The sequence below is a fragment of the Polyodon spathula genome, chromosome 5 (assembly GCF_017654505.1).
Source record: "Polyodon spathula isolate WHYD16114869_AA chromosome 5, ASM1765450v1, whole genome shotgun sequence".
In the NCBI taxonomy this organism is placed as follows: domain Eukaryota; kingdom Metazoa; phylum Chordata; class Actinopteri; order Acipenseriformes; family Polyodontidae; genus Polyodon; species Polyodon spathula.
The window spans coordinates 26,091,477-26,113,696 of NC_054538.1; the positions used below are offsets into that span (position 1 = coordinate 26,091,477).

At 35.5% G+C, this 22,220-nt stretch overlaps 1 protein-coding gene across 1 annotated transcript in view; it reads left to right on the forward strand.

Moving 5' to 3' along the window:
- LOC121316386 (CUB and sushi domain-containing protein 1-like) overlaps positions 1-22,220 on the forward strand; it is a 590,542-nt gene that overhangs the window by 438,451 nt on the left and 129,871 nt on the right. The window contains exons 24-26 of the mRNA XM_041251464.1: positions 545-733; positions 17,818-17,987; positions 21,609-21,765. Coding sequence (XP_041107398.1) covers positions 545-733; positions 17,818-17,987; positions 21,609-21,765 — 516 coding nt within the window. The remainder of the gene's footprint in view (positions 1-544; positions 734-17,817; positions 17,988-21,608; positions 21,766-22,220) is intronic.

Below are 22,220 nucleotides of genomic sequence, written 5' to 3' on the forward strand. Positions count from 1 at the left end.
TTCTTAAGATTTACTCCAGGAGAAAACAATATCTTGAAGATCACCCTCCTGCAACAATGCTGGTTTTATGTTCCCACAATACATCCCTTGTTTCAATCAGAGCACCATCATTGTTGCAGGAGGAAAAATCAATTGGATACGCTGTTATGTTTATAGGAAAATGTGTCTTTTCTCCTAGCGATTTGTTCCTGAGAAAATATGAAAAAACTAATCCCCCAGTTAATTTAATGTGATGTGTGAATAAAAATATTCAAAAAATCAGGAATATGTTGAAAAAAAATTGCTGCTGTATGGAAAACATGGGATACAGGCTAAGGTGTTTCTTCCAAATGATGCAGTGGGTTCTATAACACCTTCAGTGCTGCCAAGTTATCCTAAATGTTTTACTAAATTATCTAACGATCCCAAACAAAAATAGGCCTGAATACAAATCCAGAATTATAAGAAAATTAAGCTTTGAAATGGGAAGCTACAACAAATTGAGCAATGGGCAATACCGTTTTTCAATGGTCTGCCAATATTCAATTTCTTTTGTTGTTTTCAGAATATGATCTGGAGCCCTGTGACGATCCAGGAGTCCCAGCTTTCAGTAGGAGAATTGGCTTTCAGTTTGGAGTTGGAGATTCTTTGATTTTTTCTTGTCTCCCTGGATACAGACTGGAAGGCAATAACAGGATCACTTGTTTAGGAGGGGGCCGGCGTGTTTGGAGTGCACCTCTGCCAAGGTGTGTGGGTAGGTGGTCACATGCTATCATTTCATTCATACAGATTTAGATTTAGATTATGCATTGCATACATCAGATAAGAAATCTTACGAGTTGCAAACATCTTTTTTGGGAGGGCTTGGAGAATTTTATTCAAGTAATCGGGCATTTAAACAAATCTGTGAGCATTTCTTCGCAGAAGTCACAACGTGTTTACGAAGTTAACGTGTTTTACTTACGTTAGCAAAAAAAAAAACCCATGATCTAAGACCCTCATGCTACCTACGATGGATGAAATCCCCCGACGTTATGTATACATCACAGAAATACAGCATATAATTTGATATATATATATATTATATATATATTATATATATATATCAAATATACGACATAAAGATTTCACTATATAAACATCTCGTTTTCACAGATCTCCTGAAAACAGCAAGTTATCAAAAGTGCCCAGCCATTTAAAGTGGAGATATCAAAAACACAAGCCAAGTTTCAAGAAACCACTGGGGCAACCTTGGCCAGCACCAAGCAAATAGGCACAACTGTAAAAGCAGTGGGGGTCAAGGTTGCCCCAATTGTTTCTACTAACTTTGCTTTTATATATATATATATATTATATATATATATATATATATATATATATATATATATATATATATATATATATATATATATATATATACACACACAGTGCCTTGCAAAAGTATTCAGACCCCTGACCAATTCTCTCACATTACTGAATTACAGATGGTACATTGAAATTTTGTTCTGTTCGATATTTTATTTTAAAACACTTAAACTCAAAATCAATTATTGTAAGGTGACATTGGTTTTATGTTGGGAAATATTTTTAAGAAAAATAAAAAACTGAAATATCTTGCTTGCATAAGTATTCAACCCCCACACATTAATATTTGGTAGAGCCACCTTTCGCTGCAATAACAGCTTTAAGTCTTTTGGGGTAAGTATGTACCAGCTTTGCACACAGTGTCAGAGTGATTTTGGCCCATTCTTCTTGGCAGATTTGCTCCAGGTTGTTCAGGTTGGTTGGACGACGCTTGTGGACCGTAATTTTCAAATAGTGCCACAGATTCTCAATGGGATTGAGATCAGGACTTTGACTGGGCCACTGTAGGACATTCACCTTTTTGTTCTTGAGCCACTCCAATGTTGCTTTGGCCTTGTGCTTGGGATCATTGTCCTGCTGAAAGGTAAATTTCCTCCCAAGCTTCAGTTTTTTAGCGGACTGAAGCAGATTCTCTTGCAGTATTTTCCCCTATTTTGCTCCATCCATTCTTCCTTCAGTTGTAACAAGATGCCCAGTCCCTGCTGATGAGAAGGATCCCCACAACATGATGCTGCCACCACCATACTTTACTGTAGGGATGGTGTGTCTTTTGGCATGGGCAGTGTTAGGTTTGCGTCACACATAGCGCTTTGAGTTTTGGCCAAAAAGCTCTATCTTGGTCTCATCTGACCACAAAACCTTTTCCCACATCGCAGCTGGGTAACTCTCATGCTTTCTGGCAAACTCCAGACGTGCTTTCAGATGGTACTTTTTGAGTAACGGCTTCTTTCTTGCCACCCTCCCATACAGGCCAGTGTTATGCAGAGCTCTTGATATGGTTGACTGGTGCACCATTACTCCACTCCAGCCACTGAACTCTGTTGCTCCTTCAAAGTGATTGTTGGCCTCTCTCTGGCTTCTCTCACAAGTCTTCTTCTTGTTTGAGTGCTGAGTTTTGAGGGACAGCCTTTTCTTGGCGGTGCCTGGGTGGTGTGATGCAGCTTCCACTTCCTGATTATTGATCCAACTGTGCACACTGGGATATCCAAACACTTGGATATTATTTTGTACCCTTTCCCTAATCTATGTATTTGTATTACTTTATCTCTAACTTCTGTAGAATGCTCTTTGGTCTCCATTTTCCTTCTGATTTACAGCCTTACCAATGATCCTTCAACAGTGGGGTTTTTCTCCAGAAAATGTGACAGCAACTTTAATGGTTCACAGGTGGAGGCAAATGGTAAGGTAATTGTGTCCTCGGTAGGGCAATTTCTTTCATCGGTGCAAACTGGGAGCTTCCACAGTACAGGGGTTGAATACTTATGCAAGCAAGATATTTCAGTTTTTTTTTTTTTTTTAAAAATATTTCCCAACATAAAACCAATGTCACCTTACAATAATTGATTCTGAGTTTCAGTGTTTAAAAATAAAATATCAAACAGAACGAAATTTCAATGTACCATTTGTAATTCAGTAATATGAGAGAATTGGTCAGGAGTCTGAATACTTTTGCAAGGCACTGTATATAGCCCTAACCCTAACTCCCAGTTATGACGGTTCAGAAATACTAAAGTAAATTAACCAGTGGTTCAGCATGTTACAGAGAACAAGCAAAACCTGAATTACTTAATATTTGTCCTTTTAGAAAAAATGTAATTAGACAATGTACAATATAGAAGAATTAAAGAAAATAAATCAATAAATAAACTCAGTATAGTGATTCCTGAAGTTTTAAATAGAAAGGAATAGTAGAGCAATAACTTTTTCTGAGGTCCTCAGAGATTTCTTTGATGATGTGTTTCCACAAACCTGTATGATGAAGATCAAACTCACAAAGTTTCTGATCTTTATATAGGGTGGGGCCTCCCAAACTCACCCCTGAAGATCTACCTAATTATTTAAACACCTGATTATAATTATCCCCTAAATTGAGCTGATAAAACCAGGGGTTCACTTACTTTTTCACATCACCTGAATCTTAATTACTTATTGTTTGTCTAATTCATACATCATTTTGTTTCAAAAGACATGGAAGACAAAAGACATTCAAAAGACATTGGTTAATATAAACCCTATTGGATATTTAAGAATTTTGTTTCAAGAAGGCTATTATGGTAAAACTATGGAATTTTCATAATTATGGGGTTCACAAACTTCTTCTCGGAACTGTGTGTGAGTGTGTGTGTGTGTGTATATATATATATATATATATATATATATATATATATATATATATATATATATATATATATGTGCGTATTAATGCCAGAAAGTCTGTCCTTCCATTTTACAACATTTGCAAGTAGTACAGCAGTAAATTTACAATTTTTAACAAGTAACGAATGTAAATAATGATTATGTGTTATCCTGATTGTATTGAAAGCTTTTATCTGATTTTGCAAACTACCATAATAAGCTTGATCCATTCATTTAGTATATTGTAATGTTTTCTTGTTTAGAAAGTAGTACTCAGGGAGACGGTGTTGAATTCTCAAAATGTTTGTTTTATTTGAAACTACAGAGAATTCCTGTCAGGGGCTGGAATTCACGCCACCAAAATAATAACCCTACATTTAGTCTTGACACTTTCACTGCATATTCTCTCCTGTCACAGATCACACGCTCGCTTAGTCGCACCCACAGTTTCTCATTCAAATTCAGTGCGAGACTGTCTCCAGGCTGATGATGTATTAATGTATTTATTTATTTATGTTTTACTTTTACCAAATATATAGGCTATCCTTCAGCATAGCTAATTCTCAGAAATGAATGTTCTTTTTTTGTCCAGTGGGGACCACAAATAGCGTTTGTGTATCCCGAGAGAGGAACCATACTTCCTTGCTCCAAAAGGGACCACAATGAGCGTTACACTGACAAGAAACCAACATTTGATCAGAATCTCAGAATGTAGATGATGACTCGAAGTCATGAGAAGTCTCAGTTGGCTGACTTCATCTTTCAAAATACTCCTTGTTTTCTCAGCTAATTGTGTAGCACTGACAGTAACATAACACACTTGCAAACTGAAGATTATAGTTTCAAATCCCATGCATGGCAGACCATTTTTTATACAGGCGCTCCACTTACAACGCTTCAACTTACTAAGCAAGGCACTTACGACTCTTGTGCACTATTACCCTGCTTCGACTTTATGATATTGATACGACGTAGTGAGACACAAGCTCGGAGTCCAAACCGCAGTACCTGTAGTGGTCGCCCTGACTCAGTTACTTAGCGTTTTTTTTTTAAGCATGTAACTATTTTTTTAATTTATTTTTTATTTTTTTAATTTATTTGCCGTTAACAATGTCTGATAAGAGCAATTGACTCAAAACTACACCTAAGCTGTGAACTCTGTCACATGATGAGGGGCTTAACTTCAGGCGATCGTATTTCCGGCTAGGTGTACCACATACACACACTGACTATGTCATTGGAAAGCCCAGAGTCTGTACTTTTAATCAAGCCAGATAGATGGCTTTTGCAGTGCCTGAGAAATATGCTCGTAAACACCAGGTGGAAACAGCTAAATAAATGTTTGCATGAGTACAATATAAGGGGTCATTTTTGTAAAAAATATATTATCTGTCTAGGTCAGTCAGGAACGCAACCCCAATTTATAACATTGTTCCTAAGGGAAAATGTGCTTTGACTTACAATGCCTCGACTTACAATGTGACTTTCAGGAACCAATTGTGTCATAAGTATGAGGACTGCCTGTATTTATATTATATAAGATATTTTTTTTTTGCAGGCAAATGTTCCATTTTAAAACAGAAATAAATCATTTAATATAAATGATACAGACATCAAAATAAATGTGTTTCCTATTATATTTCCATGGTGACAAAACAAGTTGATTGTCATTAAACTTGGATTTTCAGTAATATACATATGCATCGATAAAACATGCAAAAAAATACATTGGGAGAAAAAGAAGGAGGAGGACATTTTTAGCTTACTTTGGTAACTTATTTCTCTTACTGTATGACAGGTATTTACTTTTTTTCTACATTTCAGCAGTGTTGGAAACTACAAATTAAAAGTTACCAATACCCTGAAAACATGTAAACTATCCTTGCTGTATAGAGTGTCTCTGGCAGTTCTCGCTGATAACCTTGCGTGAGGAACTACTGTTTCTATCAATTTATCCAGGACACCAGTCAAGCTTCTTTCTTTTCTTTAAAAAATGTTGTGACCTTTATATCAAAGGAGTAAACCAGTGCTAAACCATACTATGCTATACATGAGGCTTGGTGGTCCAGTGGTTAAAGAAATGAGCTTGTTAACAGGAGGTTCCCAGTTCAATCCTAGCTCAGCCACAGACTCACTGTGTGTGACCCTGAGCAAATCACTTAAAGCCAAGGTCCTATTGTAAGTGACTACCACAGCAGTTGTTGATGTATAGTTCATCACCCCCAAGTTTATGTAAGTCTTTTTAGAGAAAACATCTGCTAAATAATATTTTAATTTATTGTCTCAGCCAAACATAAGCTCATGGACAGATGGCCTGACATTCTCCTTTAGAATCTTCTGATACAATGCAGAATGCACGGTTGTGTCAATGATGGTAAGCCATCCAGAAAAGCAGCCACAAACCATCACACTCCCACCACGATTGACGGTTGGGGTGAGGTTTTTCTGTTCAAACTGAGTGTTTGGTTTACGTTTCTCATTGAGGCCAAAAAGTTCTACCTTTGACTCGACTGTCCAGAGAACATTGTTCCAGAAGTCTTGTGTTTCATCTATGTGCTCAAATCCAATTCAACCACACATCACCTCCAAACCTTTTCTTTTTATTTATGGTAGGAACAGAGCATGTATTACTATTCATTATATTTGTTATTGAATTGAAATGGTAACATTGCTTTTATTTTAGTCAGTGAATGTATTTTTGTCTAATTCTTTATCTATGTATTTTAATTGGCAGTTTCTGGCATTTGTGTGTGTTGTTGGGTCTGGTGGCCCTGAGGACTGTCTGAATAGCATCTGCATATTCTGTACTAAAGTACAGTAGACCTCTTGCTTATCCGAACCGAACCATTGTGTCGTAATGTATTGCATGCTGATCACAGCTGTAGAAATGCCAATGAAATGCAAGTGTCATCAACATAAAACTAAGACTGGATAAGGCAGTTGTAGTATGGCATAGATTACACTGAACAAATCATAACTAGGAATTGTGTACGATCCCAACTTGTTTGGATTAGCGATAGTCTTCTGTACAGTACATAAAGTAAAATAAATTAAGAACCAAAACATATTCAATAGAAGAATAAGAACACCAGTTATAGTGTTGCCTATTCTGTGCTAACAGAATAAAAATGAAATGGATTTAAAAATGTCTTGTCACACATTTGTACATATTCCTGCAATAATACAAATATTGAAACAATTGTAATTACAGTGCGCCCCCTTTATAACGCTGTCATTAGGAGCACTTGTTAAGTGACAGTGCTGTTTGTGTTCCACCTTGTAACGAGAATACTAGTGTTGGTGTAATGACAATATGGGGCAAATGGGAGCCATGACCTTACCGCCTTATAACCTGTTCCGCAGTATAAACGGGGAGCACTGTATGTTGAAAAATTTATTGCAGAAATACATACAACAAAGTAGGAAACTAGGTGAAAGTAATACATTAGGTTTTAAACCCTACAGACTGTTCAGAAACACAGTAAGGATTATTATATTAAAAAAATAGTTTTGTCTAGATTTTTTAATTACTCTGTAATCCTCTGTATACAGGGTTATAAAGGCAAAGATTGTGAAGTTAAAGTGTTTTTACAAGGGAGGTTATCTTTGAGTCACATTAAATGGTTTGCAGAAGTGGTTTTATGTCATTTTTACAAATGCATATGTCATAAAAGGTCAAAGGACAAAGTGTCAGCTCTGATCGTATCCATTCCCTGTTCCAATGTTAAATAAATTGGCCTTTTAATGAAAACATGAAATGTCTTGAAGTTCTACCAGCCTTTAGTAATATTTTATAATTCTTGTCAAATCCAATTATTCTGTAGCTACTATAGAAATATTGCAGATATAACTACTTGAAAGTGCCACAGCATGTTACTTGGATGAGTCATCATTACATAGCATTAAACATTACAGCTCAAGTCATATTTATTCAGAATGTTGTTTATTAGTTTTCAGCCCCTGGCAAAAAATCTGCAGTGTTTTACAGGTAGGTGGAATGGAGAATCAACAGAGACAAAGTCAACTTTAATGTTGGTCTGATTTAAATATCTATGCTGTAGAGCAGTGGTTTTCAACCTTTATTTATTTATTTTTTTAAAACTGTACCAATTCTGTCTGGAGGTTTCAGCTGAAGTACCCATTTACAATGTTCTCTCTACTGAATTGAACCATTTTTAATAAAAGGTAGAATAATCTGATTAACAGATCAATTTCCCTGTTTATTTAATATACACTGAACAAAAATATAAATGAAACATGTAAAGTGTTGGTCCCATGTTTCATGAGCTGAAATAAAACATCCCAGAAATTTTCCATACACACAAAAAGCTTATTTCTCTCAAATTTTGTGCACAAATTTGTTTACATCCCTGTTAGTGAACATTTCTCCTTTGCCAAGATAATCCATCCACCTGACAGGTGTGGCATATCAAGAAGCTGATTAAACAGCATGATCATTACACAGGTGCACCTTGTGCTAGGGACAATAAAAGGCCACTCTAAAATGTGCAGTTTTGTCACACAACACAATGCCACAGATGTCTCAAGTTTTGAGGAAGCGTGCAATTGGCATGCTGACTGCAGGAATGTCCACCAGATCTGTTGCCAGATAATTGAATGTTCATTTCTCTACCATAAGCCGCCTCCAACATCGTTTTAGAGAATTTGGCGGTACGTCCAACTGGCCTCACAACCACAGACCACGTGTAACCATGCCAGCCCAGGACCTCCACATCCGGCTTCTTCACCTGCGGGGTCGTCTGAGACCAGCCACTCGGACAGCTGATGAAACTGTGGGTTTGCACAACCGAAGAATTTATGCACAAACTGTCAGAAACCGTCTCAGGGAAGCTCATCTGCGTGCTCGTCATCCTCACCAGGGTCTTGACCTGACTGCAGTTCGGCGTCGTAACCGACTTCAGTGGGCAAATGCTCACCTTCGATGGCCACTGGCATGCTGGAGAAGTGTGCTCTTCACGGATGAATCCCAGTTTCAGCTGTACCGGGCAGATGGCAGACAGCGTGTATAGCGTCGTGTAAGAGAGTGGTTTGCTGATGTCAGCGTTGTGAACAGAGTGCCCCATGGTGGCGGTGGGGTTATGGTATGGGCAGGCATAAGCAACGGACAATGAACACAACTGCATTTTATCGATGGCAATTTGAATGCACAGAGATACCGTGACGAGATCCTGAGGCCCATTGTCGTGCCATTCATCCGCCGCCATCACCTCATGTTTCAGCATGATAATGTACATAGTCTCAATTAGAATTTTGGGATTGACATAATTTAACATAATTTAGTTATTTTATTTAACATCATGTTATCAAAGAAACTTCAAAATGATATCGCTGGAAGCCACAATTGTAGTACAGTATTTTACGTTAGTTTTCAAAATGTCACATTTTTCAATTTTTGTCAGTTTTTTGTATTGTAATTCAATAATTCATTCAACTTTATTAAGCAAAATTAGTTAATTCTAATGGGTAATGCAAAACTTTTGACCACATCTGTAAATATTTATCATGTTACAATTTACTTCCCATCTCAGCATAATTATCTGTGTACCATTTAAGATGTTTACAACATCAAAAGCATGAACCTCAAGAAAAAACTATAACAGACAATGATAAACTTTTTATTAAAGCTACCATAAAAATTATCCAAAGGGACTCGGTGTAACTTTCAGTGGCTTTGCACTTTCTGTAGACTTTTTCTTCCTTCATTTTTCTTTTGCAAGTTAGAAGTGTATACATTTTTTACTTGAGAAATGACACTCAGGATAATCTGAATGTACAGTATATCAAACACCGAAAACAAATTCAACCAGCCACTACTGCTGTTACAAAAATGTAGCCTCGCCTAAAAACTCTCAAAGTATGAGTATTGTGATTATTATTTCTGGTACCAGAGAATATACTTCTAAAAATGCTTCTCTGATTAGTATTCAGCTATACAATGAGTTGAAAATTGCAAAGTTCATGAGCAGTCAAAATCTTCTGACAACTTAAATTAAATAACTACGCATTTTAGAAGGTTAATTTCTTTGCTGACCTTGGCTGTTTATTTTTTGGAGTCAACAGTGTAGGCTGAGACATGGATCAAGGTGTAATAAGATTAAATCGTATTCCTTTTCTGATCAAATGAAATGTTATTACTTCTGTACTTATGAAAGGAATACTGTTTAATTTTCCTCAATATAAGCAGAAGCATTAGCCTATGTAAAATGCGCAGAGAAACATTTAGATTGGCAGGGGATGCTTTCTCATTATCATTGAATGGTACTGATAAACTGAATAGACAGTGCAGGAAATGTCATCATAGAATTAACACATTTTTAACAGGTTCCTTTCTGTTTTAAGTGGTATCTGTCGGCTAAAAACATGTTAAAAAGGAAATTTGGAAATAAAACTATATGGAGGAATTTAAAGGGATCGACCCCCCCCCAGCAGCCCAGTAATTCGAGCCCTGAAGGAAAAACATGTTTTTATCATTCAGTGCGTTTACATGAGCATAAGAATTCCGATGTTTTTCGGAAAATGAATTCTGATGTCAAAAGTTATGTATACGCAGTTTTTGGAAAATGTATTGGAATATTCCGAAAGTCAGTTTTCGGGAAACTGAAGCTAGAAATTTCTGATCAAATTCCAAAAACTAACAAAATGTATATCATGTAAAACTAATTCCGATAGCGTACTGCACATGTGCAAACTTTGACCTTCATTCCTGCACAACAGAGAAAATAACAATAATTTGTAGTCGGTCTACATGCATCCATTTGTCTAGTTAGGGATAAAGTAATACATTTGTTGAAGTCCTATATAATTTTTAGTAGTCCATACTGAAGCAGCAAATGTTTTCCAGCTTTAGAATGACGTGATAAATAATGTCAGCAAAATAAACTGGTAATATAGAACAGAATGAGCTGTTGGAAAGGCTGATTGCCCATTGTGGGAATCTGAATAGAGGTATAAGATAGAAATCTTTGAATTTAAGATCTGACACTTCGATAAAGCACTATATTGAACTGGTCTTCATTCTATTGCAGAAATGCCCGATCTTCAATTGTACTTAGGCTACTACAGTGCTTTGCATGCGAAAATATCCTGCGTTTTCCGAAAACTTCAATCCATGCATACAGTTGAATTCTAATTAGATTTGCTATTGTTAATCATGTAAACACAAAAAAGTGACGTTTTTAGAAAGTCGGTTTTCTGATAAACATACTGAATGTGTTGTTTTTCTTCTATTAAACTAATAGATGTGATAAAGTAAAATATTAATAAAATACCTTATATAGCTATCACATATATGCAACAGCTAACATTAATCTTAAACATTGTCTCAATGTTTTCTTAAACTTTGCAGGATAAAATATACTTCTTCTATATCACATTTAACACAGAAATAAACATAAGGGGTCATTAAATTAAAAAAAAAAAAAAAAAAAAAAAGATTTATCCTGCCTCAAAGGCAGCTTACTTAGATTTTTTTTTTTTAACGAAAGGTAAAATGAAACGAGGATGTGATTCTTTTTTTGTAATTGTTTTAAACTATTTGTAACTTAGACGGTTACCTGTGGTGAACTAAAAGTGAATATAGACTTATTTCAATAGAACAATGTTTCCAAATACATTTGTCATATTTTACAGCCCCTCCTATTGTTGTGGTTGGATATTTTGGCCCTTTCCACATTATGCCTTTAAACCGTATTAGTTGCCCTCAAACCAGCCTCAGGGGGAAGTCTTGAAAATAGGATCGGGGATGAACAATTCACATAATTTGTCAGCTCTGTTTGAAATACAATTAAGGGGACCTGAATTAGGCTCAGGCAAGATAAGATAAGGTAAAAACAAAGATTGTTTTGTAATTAACAGCCTTTCTTGAGTTTAATTATGAAATAGAATCAGCTCAATTTGTTTTAAGGGACGTCACCTGATTAAAAATAAAACCTAAAAACTTCAAGCCCTACTTGTGTATGTGTGTGTGTTTTACTTCTTTTTAGCAATATGGACCTATATTAATACTAAAAACATTATTTTAAAATAAAATACAGTGCATGGTGGGATACTATCATATTCATTTCCACTGTTCATTGCGCTGCTGGGAACTGTAACCAAACTATTTTAATAGTGTGTGTATGCATTTTTTTTTCACTCTCTAAACGTTTTGCGAGCTGTTGTAACCCGATACCTCAGCACAGAAAAGAAATTGATGGAGGGGCTGAAAGGGACATTTATTTGTCCTCTTCTGAACCCACAAATGTCAGGACCTAAACCCAGTAACAATTAGTCACTCCATTAGTCACTTAAGACATATAAATTAACTAGTAACCAAGGGAACCCACTGCCAATTATTGGGAATGCTTTGATCTGGCGCTGTCCAGACCCCAGAACTAGTTCCAGTTAATCTGCTCCATACCATATAAGGGGTGTCCGCACTATCACACACATACACACACACATGTGACTGAATAAGAGTATACACAGCAGAAATATTATTTGTTCATTTTTAGATTGGAAAGGGGCTCATTTTGTTGAGGGGAGGGGAGGGGAGGGGAGGGGTCTACAAGATTAAAGCAAGCCTTTAAGACAGATCCTTTCTCAAGTGAAGGCTTCAATATATATTGCGGATTAGACTGTGGAGCCTTCAAATGTGGCAAATCCAAATTCCCAAAGAACCATCAATTGTTGAGAGAAAAGGTGGGGGAAAAATGCGGTGACCATGTTTTCAACCTTATATATTGCAAAATCACAAGTTGTAGCAGAAATGAGGGAAGGAGTTATTGTTTTTTTTTTTTTTTTTTAAATAAAATCCTTTTCAATAATACATAATGAATAACTGCTACTCTGCAAAAGAAATAAAGAAAACACAATAGAGAAGGTGCTTTATTTTACCTTATAGTACAACGTTTCTCTAGTGGATAAATACAAACAATTAATCTCTCCTGAGACCATGAACTGAGGAATTATGATTTTTGTATAATTAAAAGCAAAAGAAACTTAAGTGGCAAAAAATAACAATAAACGTAGCCGCGTTGTCAGTGTTAGGATTAGAAACATTAAAAACTCAGTTATAATTTCTGCAAGCAGCAACTGCAGGATGATTACAATGTTGTAATATTTAGATATGTAAAGTAAATAACTAAGCACCATTTAAACAGTACTTGCAGGACCTTAGATTCCATGGAAAATATAAAAATGTGGCTTTCATCGGAGGTCTGGGAACACAGACATACAGAGGTTCAGCAATAACTCCTTCCCCTCCAACTTATACCTCTGCAACAGCTTCTCCATCTGGGGAGCAGGTGAAACTTGTGTCGTGCATTACCCCCTAGAGGGTGACTCTCTTAGGTAGATGGAGGGAAGAAACCACTCAAGTACAAAAGTACTCAAGCGCAATCATATCTTTCCGCTCACTTAGCTCCTGTCCCTTAAATAAACCCATCAAAGAAATGTAAGGATGAAAATTTTACTTTAGCATTACCTACTGGAATCATTAACTGAAGAACCATTTGTTATGATTCCAAAAATGCTAAATAAAACAATAGTCCTCTATTCATCAGTGTTCTGGATTTATTCAGCCACTCTTCCTGAGTACCTTGTTAGTGGAGGCTTACTTTATTTTCTGCTGCCTGAGGCTTGCTGTCTACAAACGCATGCTGTCTACACACGTGAATTAAACCATAGGATACATCTTGAAAGTATAAAAAGTATGATCAGTTGATTTGTACATAATGGAACCGTGTGATATCAATTTGAACAGCTGATTATTTATAAAATGGTTTGATAAACCCAGATCTTATGTTACTGTCATGTAAAATAGTAAAGTCTCACCCCAGCTGAGCTTGTGAAATCATTTGAGTAACAATTTTTACCCACATTAATGTATATTCTGCATACTGTATATGTACATATGTACAGTATGTTATTTTTTTTTCTTTTTTACACAACATCCTTGGTGTGAAAATACCTTTACTTTCAGGTAGTCTTGCACTTGCTGTGGTATTTCACTTAGATAGTGAAATTATTTCCACCCCTTCCATGCCTTATTTTCTATTATTAACCAACCAGCTGCTTCACCAAATCACGGAGATGACAAATAACCCCAAAGACACTACTGATGTGCAAGAACCAATGAATTGAATCAAATAAAATACATCAAAAGTAAGACAAGCAAACCAAGAACTTTAAACACAGTCTGGGTACCAGAAATAATGCTTTAAAATAAAAATAGATATGTTTGTGTGTGGGAAGGAGTTACTGTAATATATTTTAAAACAGATTGAGACTTAAGAGTAGATTAACTTTTCCCTCTGAAAATGTACATTACTATCATAGGTACCCTTATATTTTCAACAATGTTCAAAACATTGCTATGATGTCACTCTTTGATCTTTTAGTTGATTAACTATACATATCTTCTAACTAAAAGTTACTGTGTGCCAGTATTTCATATTAAAGTAAACAGATGAAAAATCTTTGCTGATTGGTGGTTTTCCGCTTTTACTCAGTCCCTGGGGCTATTCATGTGATCAATGCAAATCAGGTGCGAAAAAAAAAAAATGTTCCCGACGCTTTAATTTCTATTAAGCTATTAACACATTTCTGACAGTTGGTGATGTTTGTATTTATTTATTTATTTATTTATTTATTTATCGCAGACATTGTTAATGTCTGTAGACCTCCAATCTCCTGGAATAATCAATTCATTAGGCATGTATAGCTCACCATCAAACTGTGAGCACTGTCTCTTCCTTTATTATAAATGCTTTCCTGTTAAAAAGATACTGACTGTACACTTGTGTCTTATTAAACAATAACTAAGTCCGCATATTTTTTTTTTTTTTATTGGTCTGCATGCATACCTGCATACTAGTTATGTGAACCCCTGATTATGGATCAAGAGGGTGCAAGGTGTTGGAAAGCCATATTCTCTGCAGAAAACATGTAGACAGAATAAATTACTGGGAGCACACACTAATATTTTAATCAATGAAAATCCAGCCTCACTTAAAACTGCTTCAGCCAGTAATATTTAGAAGGGTGTTTAAAAAGCTATTCTATTTAACAAGATACTAGACTCTGCTGATTTTCATTGGAGACCTCCGTCTCACTGCACGTAAAGCATTGTGGTATATGGAGAGTTAGACAAAAAATAAATATATATATGGAGAGTCAATGCAGGCATACAAAATGTTGCTGGTTTTCGCCATGTTAAAAAAATGCATAAAACTTTTGAAGTAGATTTCACCTTTGCCCAAGGCCTTTTGAAGAAAACGGCAACATTAGCAAATTATGACAATACGTAGTTACTATGAAAAATGCTATTTTCCGAGCACTGTCCCGTTTGATGGCGCATGCGCAGAAACATCACTATAAAGTAGCGTATTGATTAAATAATTTAACAATCCGGTAACACCGGTTACTTTAGAAATATATAACATTACAACATAAAATATTATCAAGACACAGCAATATAGTACAGTGAACAAACTAACAGCATTTTTTTTTTGTATGGTGAAAACCAGCAACATTTTGTATGCCTGCATTGACTCTCCATAGAATTTTTTTTGCCTAACTCTCTATATACCACAATGCTTTGCACGCAGTGAGATGGGTGTCTCCATTGAAAATCAGCAGAGTCGAGTATCTTGTTAAATAGAAACGCCCTTCTAAATATTACTGGCTGAAGCAGTTTTAAGTGAGGCTGGATTTTCATTGGTTAAAATATTAGTGTGTGCTTCCATTGGCTAGAAATGTTGCAGTGTTTTTGGCACAGTGCTGGATTGACAGTTGGAAGTTTGTCTGGTTGATTGGAAATTTGCAGAGCCGTATAGCCTTTCGTATTAATGAATTGAAACATTAATTATTAGATGAATTAACAAATACGTTTATGAATTACTGTATGACTTGACAAATTTATGGACGAATTGCTGGACAAATTGACCAATTCACAAATTAACAAACGAATTGAAAAACAAATTGACAAACTAACGGCCGGATAATTTTGGCACAAATGGTGCTCCATATCTGTCCAATAACACACTGCATGACTGAAGTATTCATTTTATGGGCTTTATTCCATGGTCGACCTTCTGGCTCTTTTGAATAGTTCAACTCAAACAGTTCAGACTCACCAGTGGTTACAGTGTACTGGGACAAAGGCTAGGGCTTCGTAGCAGCACGGGCACCCTTGCGTAGAAGATGATTCGAGTGTCCAAACCGGGGGTCAGTATATATTATTAACCTTGAGCCTTAATGTATTTTAGCTAGCTGCCCGCATAGATACGATATCTAGCGACGTACACATTCGATTCTCTGGTCTGCCCCCTTCCCGCCATCACGTCCAGTATATATAACCTTAGTGCCACTATTACGGGAACCCTTACACACCAGAAAGTACGACAATGTAAATAAATGCACAACTTAAAGTATTGGTGGGGTTCCTACAGTTTTTTTTGTGGCTTCTTTTGTAGGTTCAATGATAATATTTGAAGTGTACATAGTTTTTTTTTTTTACCTTTAACAATTAAAAGGGAGTGACTTTCTGATGTAAATAAGTTGCATTTGAGAGCCAAGGAACATGAACATTAAAAGAAAAGACATGTTGTACTGCATTTATTTCAGCCCTTGTGCACAGGTATGAAAAAATGGATTTCACTTGAAACTAAATATATATTTTTCACTCTCTAGTATTGGCATCTCTGGGTTTCTGATACCAGCAGTTAAAGTTCACTTATTATTTGGTATACATTCTAATTTCAGGTGTAATCTGAATCTTAACTTCATTCAATTTGGGTTCCTGAGTAATGAATCCAACACAGCAGTGGATCCCAGATTCATGCCAGTTTTTTTTTTTTTTTTTTAACTTCTCCTCACTTTCATCTCTGAGAAAAGTAGTAGAATTATACATTAACATAATGTTTTTTTTTTTCATAATTACGCATTTACTTATATATAAACATCCCCCTTTTAATTTGTATTTCACATTTCTTCTGGACAGTTTCAGGAACAACATCAATTTCATCATCGTAAATCTCAATTACATGGACATTACATGTAAACTAAGCTTTTACATTTCTTTTTTTAACCACTGTTCAAACAAGCTTACATTTTGCCTGAGTACGTCTCGAAAACTGATTGCTGATATTTAGGTCTTCATCTGTTTTAGGTTTGGCAAAGTGATAAATAACATTTTCTGTTGTTGGTTCATGTTTCTATGTTTTTTTTATTATTATTAATTTTTTTCTAATTCCATTTTCATGCTCTGCATATAAAACATAGTCCTCACTATTATCTTCTTTTACAACAAACAATTTTGTCTCTAAGTGGGATTTCAAACTCAAACTCTGAGGAATGACAACATTACCACAATGTGAAAGACAAACATTTTAACTGTTTGAAGCATAACAAAAAAGAAAATTTAAAAAATCCAATTACCAGATTAACAATCAATTGAATCTCATTATTGAACAAAAATCAATTCTGAAGAAATTTTTAAGTGGCGTTTTAAGTGTTGAATTGGTAAGAAAATACTCATCAGTTTTGAGTTACTAATGACACTCAAACAGTATCCCTTACTGAAATCATTGGCCACACTTAATCCTATCTTTACCCATTAAATAAATATTTTTAGAAATTCACAACGCTCAATCTTGCTGTTTCCTTACTCACTGAATTGCAAATAACATGCTTAATTACTGTTTTAATGAATGCAAATCTATATACTTGAAACATGACTAGTACTAACCTTTAGTTCCATTTTGTAGTTGTTCTAACCAATCACTGTTCACATCAAATAACTAATAATCATGCCTAGAGATTTGGTCTTGGCACATCATGATGGTTAGTAGAGTTTTAAACATAAAACAATGATTATGTTTCTTTGCATCTGATTGTACTGTATATTTATTTAATCATTTTATTGAATTTATTTTTGGTTTAATATTAATGGTGTGCACATATTTAAAATATAGTATTTTACAAGCTGTGTACCAAATTTGAAATCTGTTTTAGAAGAAATGTCACCATGCCACCATTTGCAAATTGCGTTACTTTGACATTTTTTAATTAGCAAGTTATCTTGTTCTTTTCTTTTTTCATTTCCTTTTTTTTAAGCTGAATGTGGAGCATTTGCAGTTGGAAACGAAGGAATACTGTTATCTCCCAATTACCCATCCAACTATGAAAATAATCATGAGTGCATCTACAAAATTGAGACTGAAAAAGGGAAAGGAATAAGTCTCAGTGCTATAAACTTTCAGTTGCAGGAGGGGGACAACCTTAAGGTAAGGGTCACAGATATCTGATTAGCTATTATAATGTCATTATTTAATTTTTAAAAAAAAGTAGCGTGTTATATAACTCGTTACATTTCGTGTCCTGTGACAAGCGTTTTTGTGACTACTGTGTACTTTTTAACTACAGTATACATCTGGTAATTCATGTATTAAATGTGTCAAACAGGTTTTTACAGTTTTTGTAGTATAAATACATTTAGTTTTTGGCATATAAACATTGTACTGTATAATTCCTGACTTTCAATCATTTTGCATTATGAAGAGAAAATCATGCAAACTTGAGAATTCAATAAAACCACGAATAACAACAAAACGTCTATAGAAAAAATTAACTATATGATGATAAAGCAGTAAAAGTAAAAATTATGGGGTGATGCAGTAAATGTGGCCACCACTGTCTAATCAAGCAAACAAACAAATTAATAAAAGCGTTATGTACAGTCAAGTAAGACTACTCTCGATCTTGTCCTATTAAACTTCAAAATACACAGTGGTAGACACGTTCCCTGTGTTTTTGAAGTGTATAAATAAAATTGGCCTATAGGGGATACACATTTTTTTTGTTCCTAGTGTCTAGCCTTAGTCAATGGCAAGGCTCAGAAAGACTCCCCACGGCTAATTGTTGCCACAAGACATCCCGGAAGAGAACGCGTCATTGGTGGTGAGGCACCAACAGCAGACTGGTGCATCAGAGTTAAAAAAGACACTTCAAAGTGTGCATCGTTGTAAAATTAAGCACTGAATTGTGCGTTACATGCTAACTGAAACCTCCTTAAAGTGTTTGTTTTTTTTGCAAATATAAAATGGTCCACCCCAGAAGAAACACCTTTGTAAGAAAACAAAAGCTTAGTGTTGAGGTTAAAGAGATCCAATGAAAAAGGTAAGTCCCTTTCTGAAATCTCCTGTACACAGAACATTAAGGAGCAAGTTTGATATTCATGAAGCAATTTTTGTTAAAGAGACCAACAATACCCTTTAGAAATGTAAATGTGGTAAGTGCTGATAAGAGATGTCTTCACTACTGACGCACTAAATACTGGAAATGCAGAAATGAAATCACTCTTCAAGTTTCAAGTACTGATTGTAACATGCTTTTACTACCAGTTTACCCTTTTGTTACTTATTCCCTATGGCAACAGAGTGCTCAGAGAACAAATAGAGATAAAGAGCATCTGCTGAGCCAGATTATGGGGCAACAGGGATCAAATGAAACACAACTGGGAAAGATATATTTAAATCTTGTGCTAGTAGATACTACAGTGCTTTAAGATATTGCACCTGCGTGAGATTGTAAAGTTTCAGGCAAGTTTCACTCAGTTCTTTAAAAAATTGATTGAATCCATACCTGTGTGTAAGTTCAACCAGCATTAATACATTTCTCCTCCTCTATGTAAACAAAGCAAGCTTTCGCTCAGCACCCATCTGTGTAGATATGGCTGTGGTGTAGTAGCCTCAAACTGGCGCTGCTGCATTCTAACAGGTGTAGACTCTCCGAGCACCCCCCTCCCCCACCTCCGCTGCCAATCAGAACCTCACGATCAGCTCAGTTCTGGTCAAGCCTGCCTGTTTACCACTGCAGCAGCGCAGCTGAACCAGCGACAGGGTCCTGAGGAATTCAAAGAGAAGCTTTTACAATGTCAGCATTTTGGTATTAGGCACAGTTCTAATCAGGCCCCCATATTGTTCACCTTGCCAAGCAATACCACAGTTCATAAAAATAGAGAAAACATGCTTGAGTAATTACAACTGGAAATGAGAAGCAAAATGCCTCCAAACGTCATCTTCTTATGTGTGTAAATGCATGTTTGTAAATGCATCTTTATTTGATTTTTTCTTCAATTTGAGGGAGGGAAATTTGGGCTACATCTTAAATTCGAGGAGGTCTTAAATTCAAAGAAATACAGTCATTTCCCCTGTGAATCCTGTGAGTGACGGTCACTAGAAATTTAGCCTTACCGTTTCTCATAGATTAATTCATTACAATGATGCAAATCTTTCAGGCATACAAAATATAATGGCAACAGCAGGTTATGGTTCTTTGGTCTAAAGACAATTAAAGAAGTATGCATGGTTTTGAAAATAAAATCTTAGAATATATTATTGGACCATAAGTGATGACCTTGTTGTACCTTTTAATGGGATAAGTTGTCAATATTTTTCCAACCTGTTATTAGAACGTTTTATGGCAGTGCAAGCTTAAAAATGTCTTCATTACGTTAAATCACAAAACTAATATGATTTTAATATAAAGCACTGTGACAAAGTGAAAACAGCTGCAGGACTGATGCAGTAATGAACAAACAGAGGCTTATAACAATAATAATAAACAACATGTATCTGTCCCACAATTATACATACATGGTCACCTGTCCTGAGTGTGTGCAGTAGTGCTCGTGATGGGTGATACAGTTTATTTTTGTGACAGTAGTGCAGTGCTGTTCCAGCTTTAGTGCTGGGCCTCGGTAACAGCTCCGGAATCATGTTAGCCACCTAGCGTAATGTTACAAGCAAGACGATTACACACACAGACAAACAAACAAAAAACACTCACGATACTGTTTCACAATATTTACAGGGTCTCTCACAGTCTTTCTCAGTTCTATCCAAACAAATCAATGCAAAGGAACAGATTACGATTCTCCGTCCCCTTTTATGCTGTCACACATGACCCCTTGGTAAACGAGTGCAACTGCTTCTCCAATCTGCGTCTGCCACATTGTTTCACTTCCGGGTCAATGAGTTATTGCAATGGAGTCTCGTCCCCTTACTGGCTGGCTGAGTTCCCTTGAACCCTGGAAAAGAATTGTCAGACCAGTCTATCTATGGAACTCTGTTCTCGCTGCTTAGCGCCCTCACAGTCGGGAGGGAGATTTACAAACAAGAATCATTGTATTTCTGTCACAGTCACAGTTACAGTTTGTATAATTATCTGAACTAAAGCATCCATTAGAGTTAACTTATTTACCATTTGTGGTATAATGTTACTAGTATTGAAAGAAATTAGCATTAGAATTTGACAGGGCCTTGTGGCGAAACTCGCATTGCCCATTGAAAAGTCAAGTAGACTTCAGTCACCAGAGCAAACAATCCAGCACCATTAAAAAAAAAAAAAAAAAACAATGCAAAGAGCTAATAAAATAAATAACATTATTAGATCTGACTACCTGGGGGGCATATTATAGACATAAGCATCTTAACAGATTTAAACATTACACTCATATAAAAATATGTGTTATTACCTGTTACTTTACTAGCATAAACCACCAGGTATTAAGTAACTGCACGATTTAAATAATCTCATGTTAGTGGTTGATTTAATATGGTCAGGTAATGAATCTCAAGTTGAAGAATCAGCCCTAGAGGCATAAGTTGTTGAACAAAAATGTGATTTGTTCACTGGCACTTTTTAACATTTTGACAGTTGCATGTTCATGTGTCATGATGGAATGCATAGCAATGTGAACACTTGATTTTGAAGCTTTGTTATGCAGGCTAAATTCAAAGAATGTAATCCTGTTTTCATGTAACACCAGCATGTTGATTTCTCTATTCAAATATACAATGTACAAATTAGCAAAGACACTGATTTATTATATTTATCTTTTAAAGGTTCATGATGGCAAAGATAGTTCATCTCGACTACTTGGCCTTTTCACAAAGAATGAGATGCATGGCGTGGTCATGAACAGCACCTCCAACCACCTGTGGTTAGAATTTAACACAAATGCAACTGGAACTGAGAAAGGATTCCATTTAAAATACAGCAGTAAGTAACTGTACATGTTGTTGTCCTGTATTCATCTAAGATTCAGAAAAACAACATTATTTGCCACAGCTGAGAAACGTTAATTTTTTTTTTTCTTTGAAACAACTAAATGGGCAAATCCTTATTTTTTTTTTAATTTACAAGCAGAATGTACAAATGAGATCGCAGTATGTTAGTAAGCTACTAATCTTTCTTAACGCTATAATAAAAAATAAAGTATTTTATGCTGGACACACTTTATTACACTCGCTATACAGAACTGTATTAACAAGAAAAAAAGTAAATTAAATCAATTTTACTATTAACACGTTTCTCAGTTGTGATTGGCTTAACAGGTATCAATTGAATTCTTAAAGGAGAGTAGAAAAGTAGGGGATAAAACACCAAAAACCAGAAGCCCTATTTATTAAAAAAAAAAAAAAAAGAAAAAAAAAAGCTTCTATCAAAATTTGTAT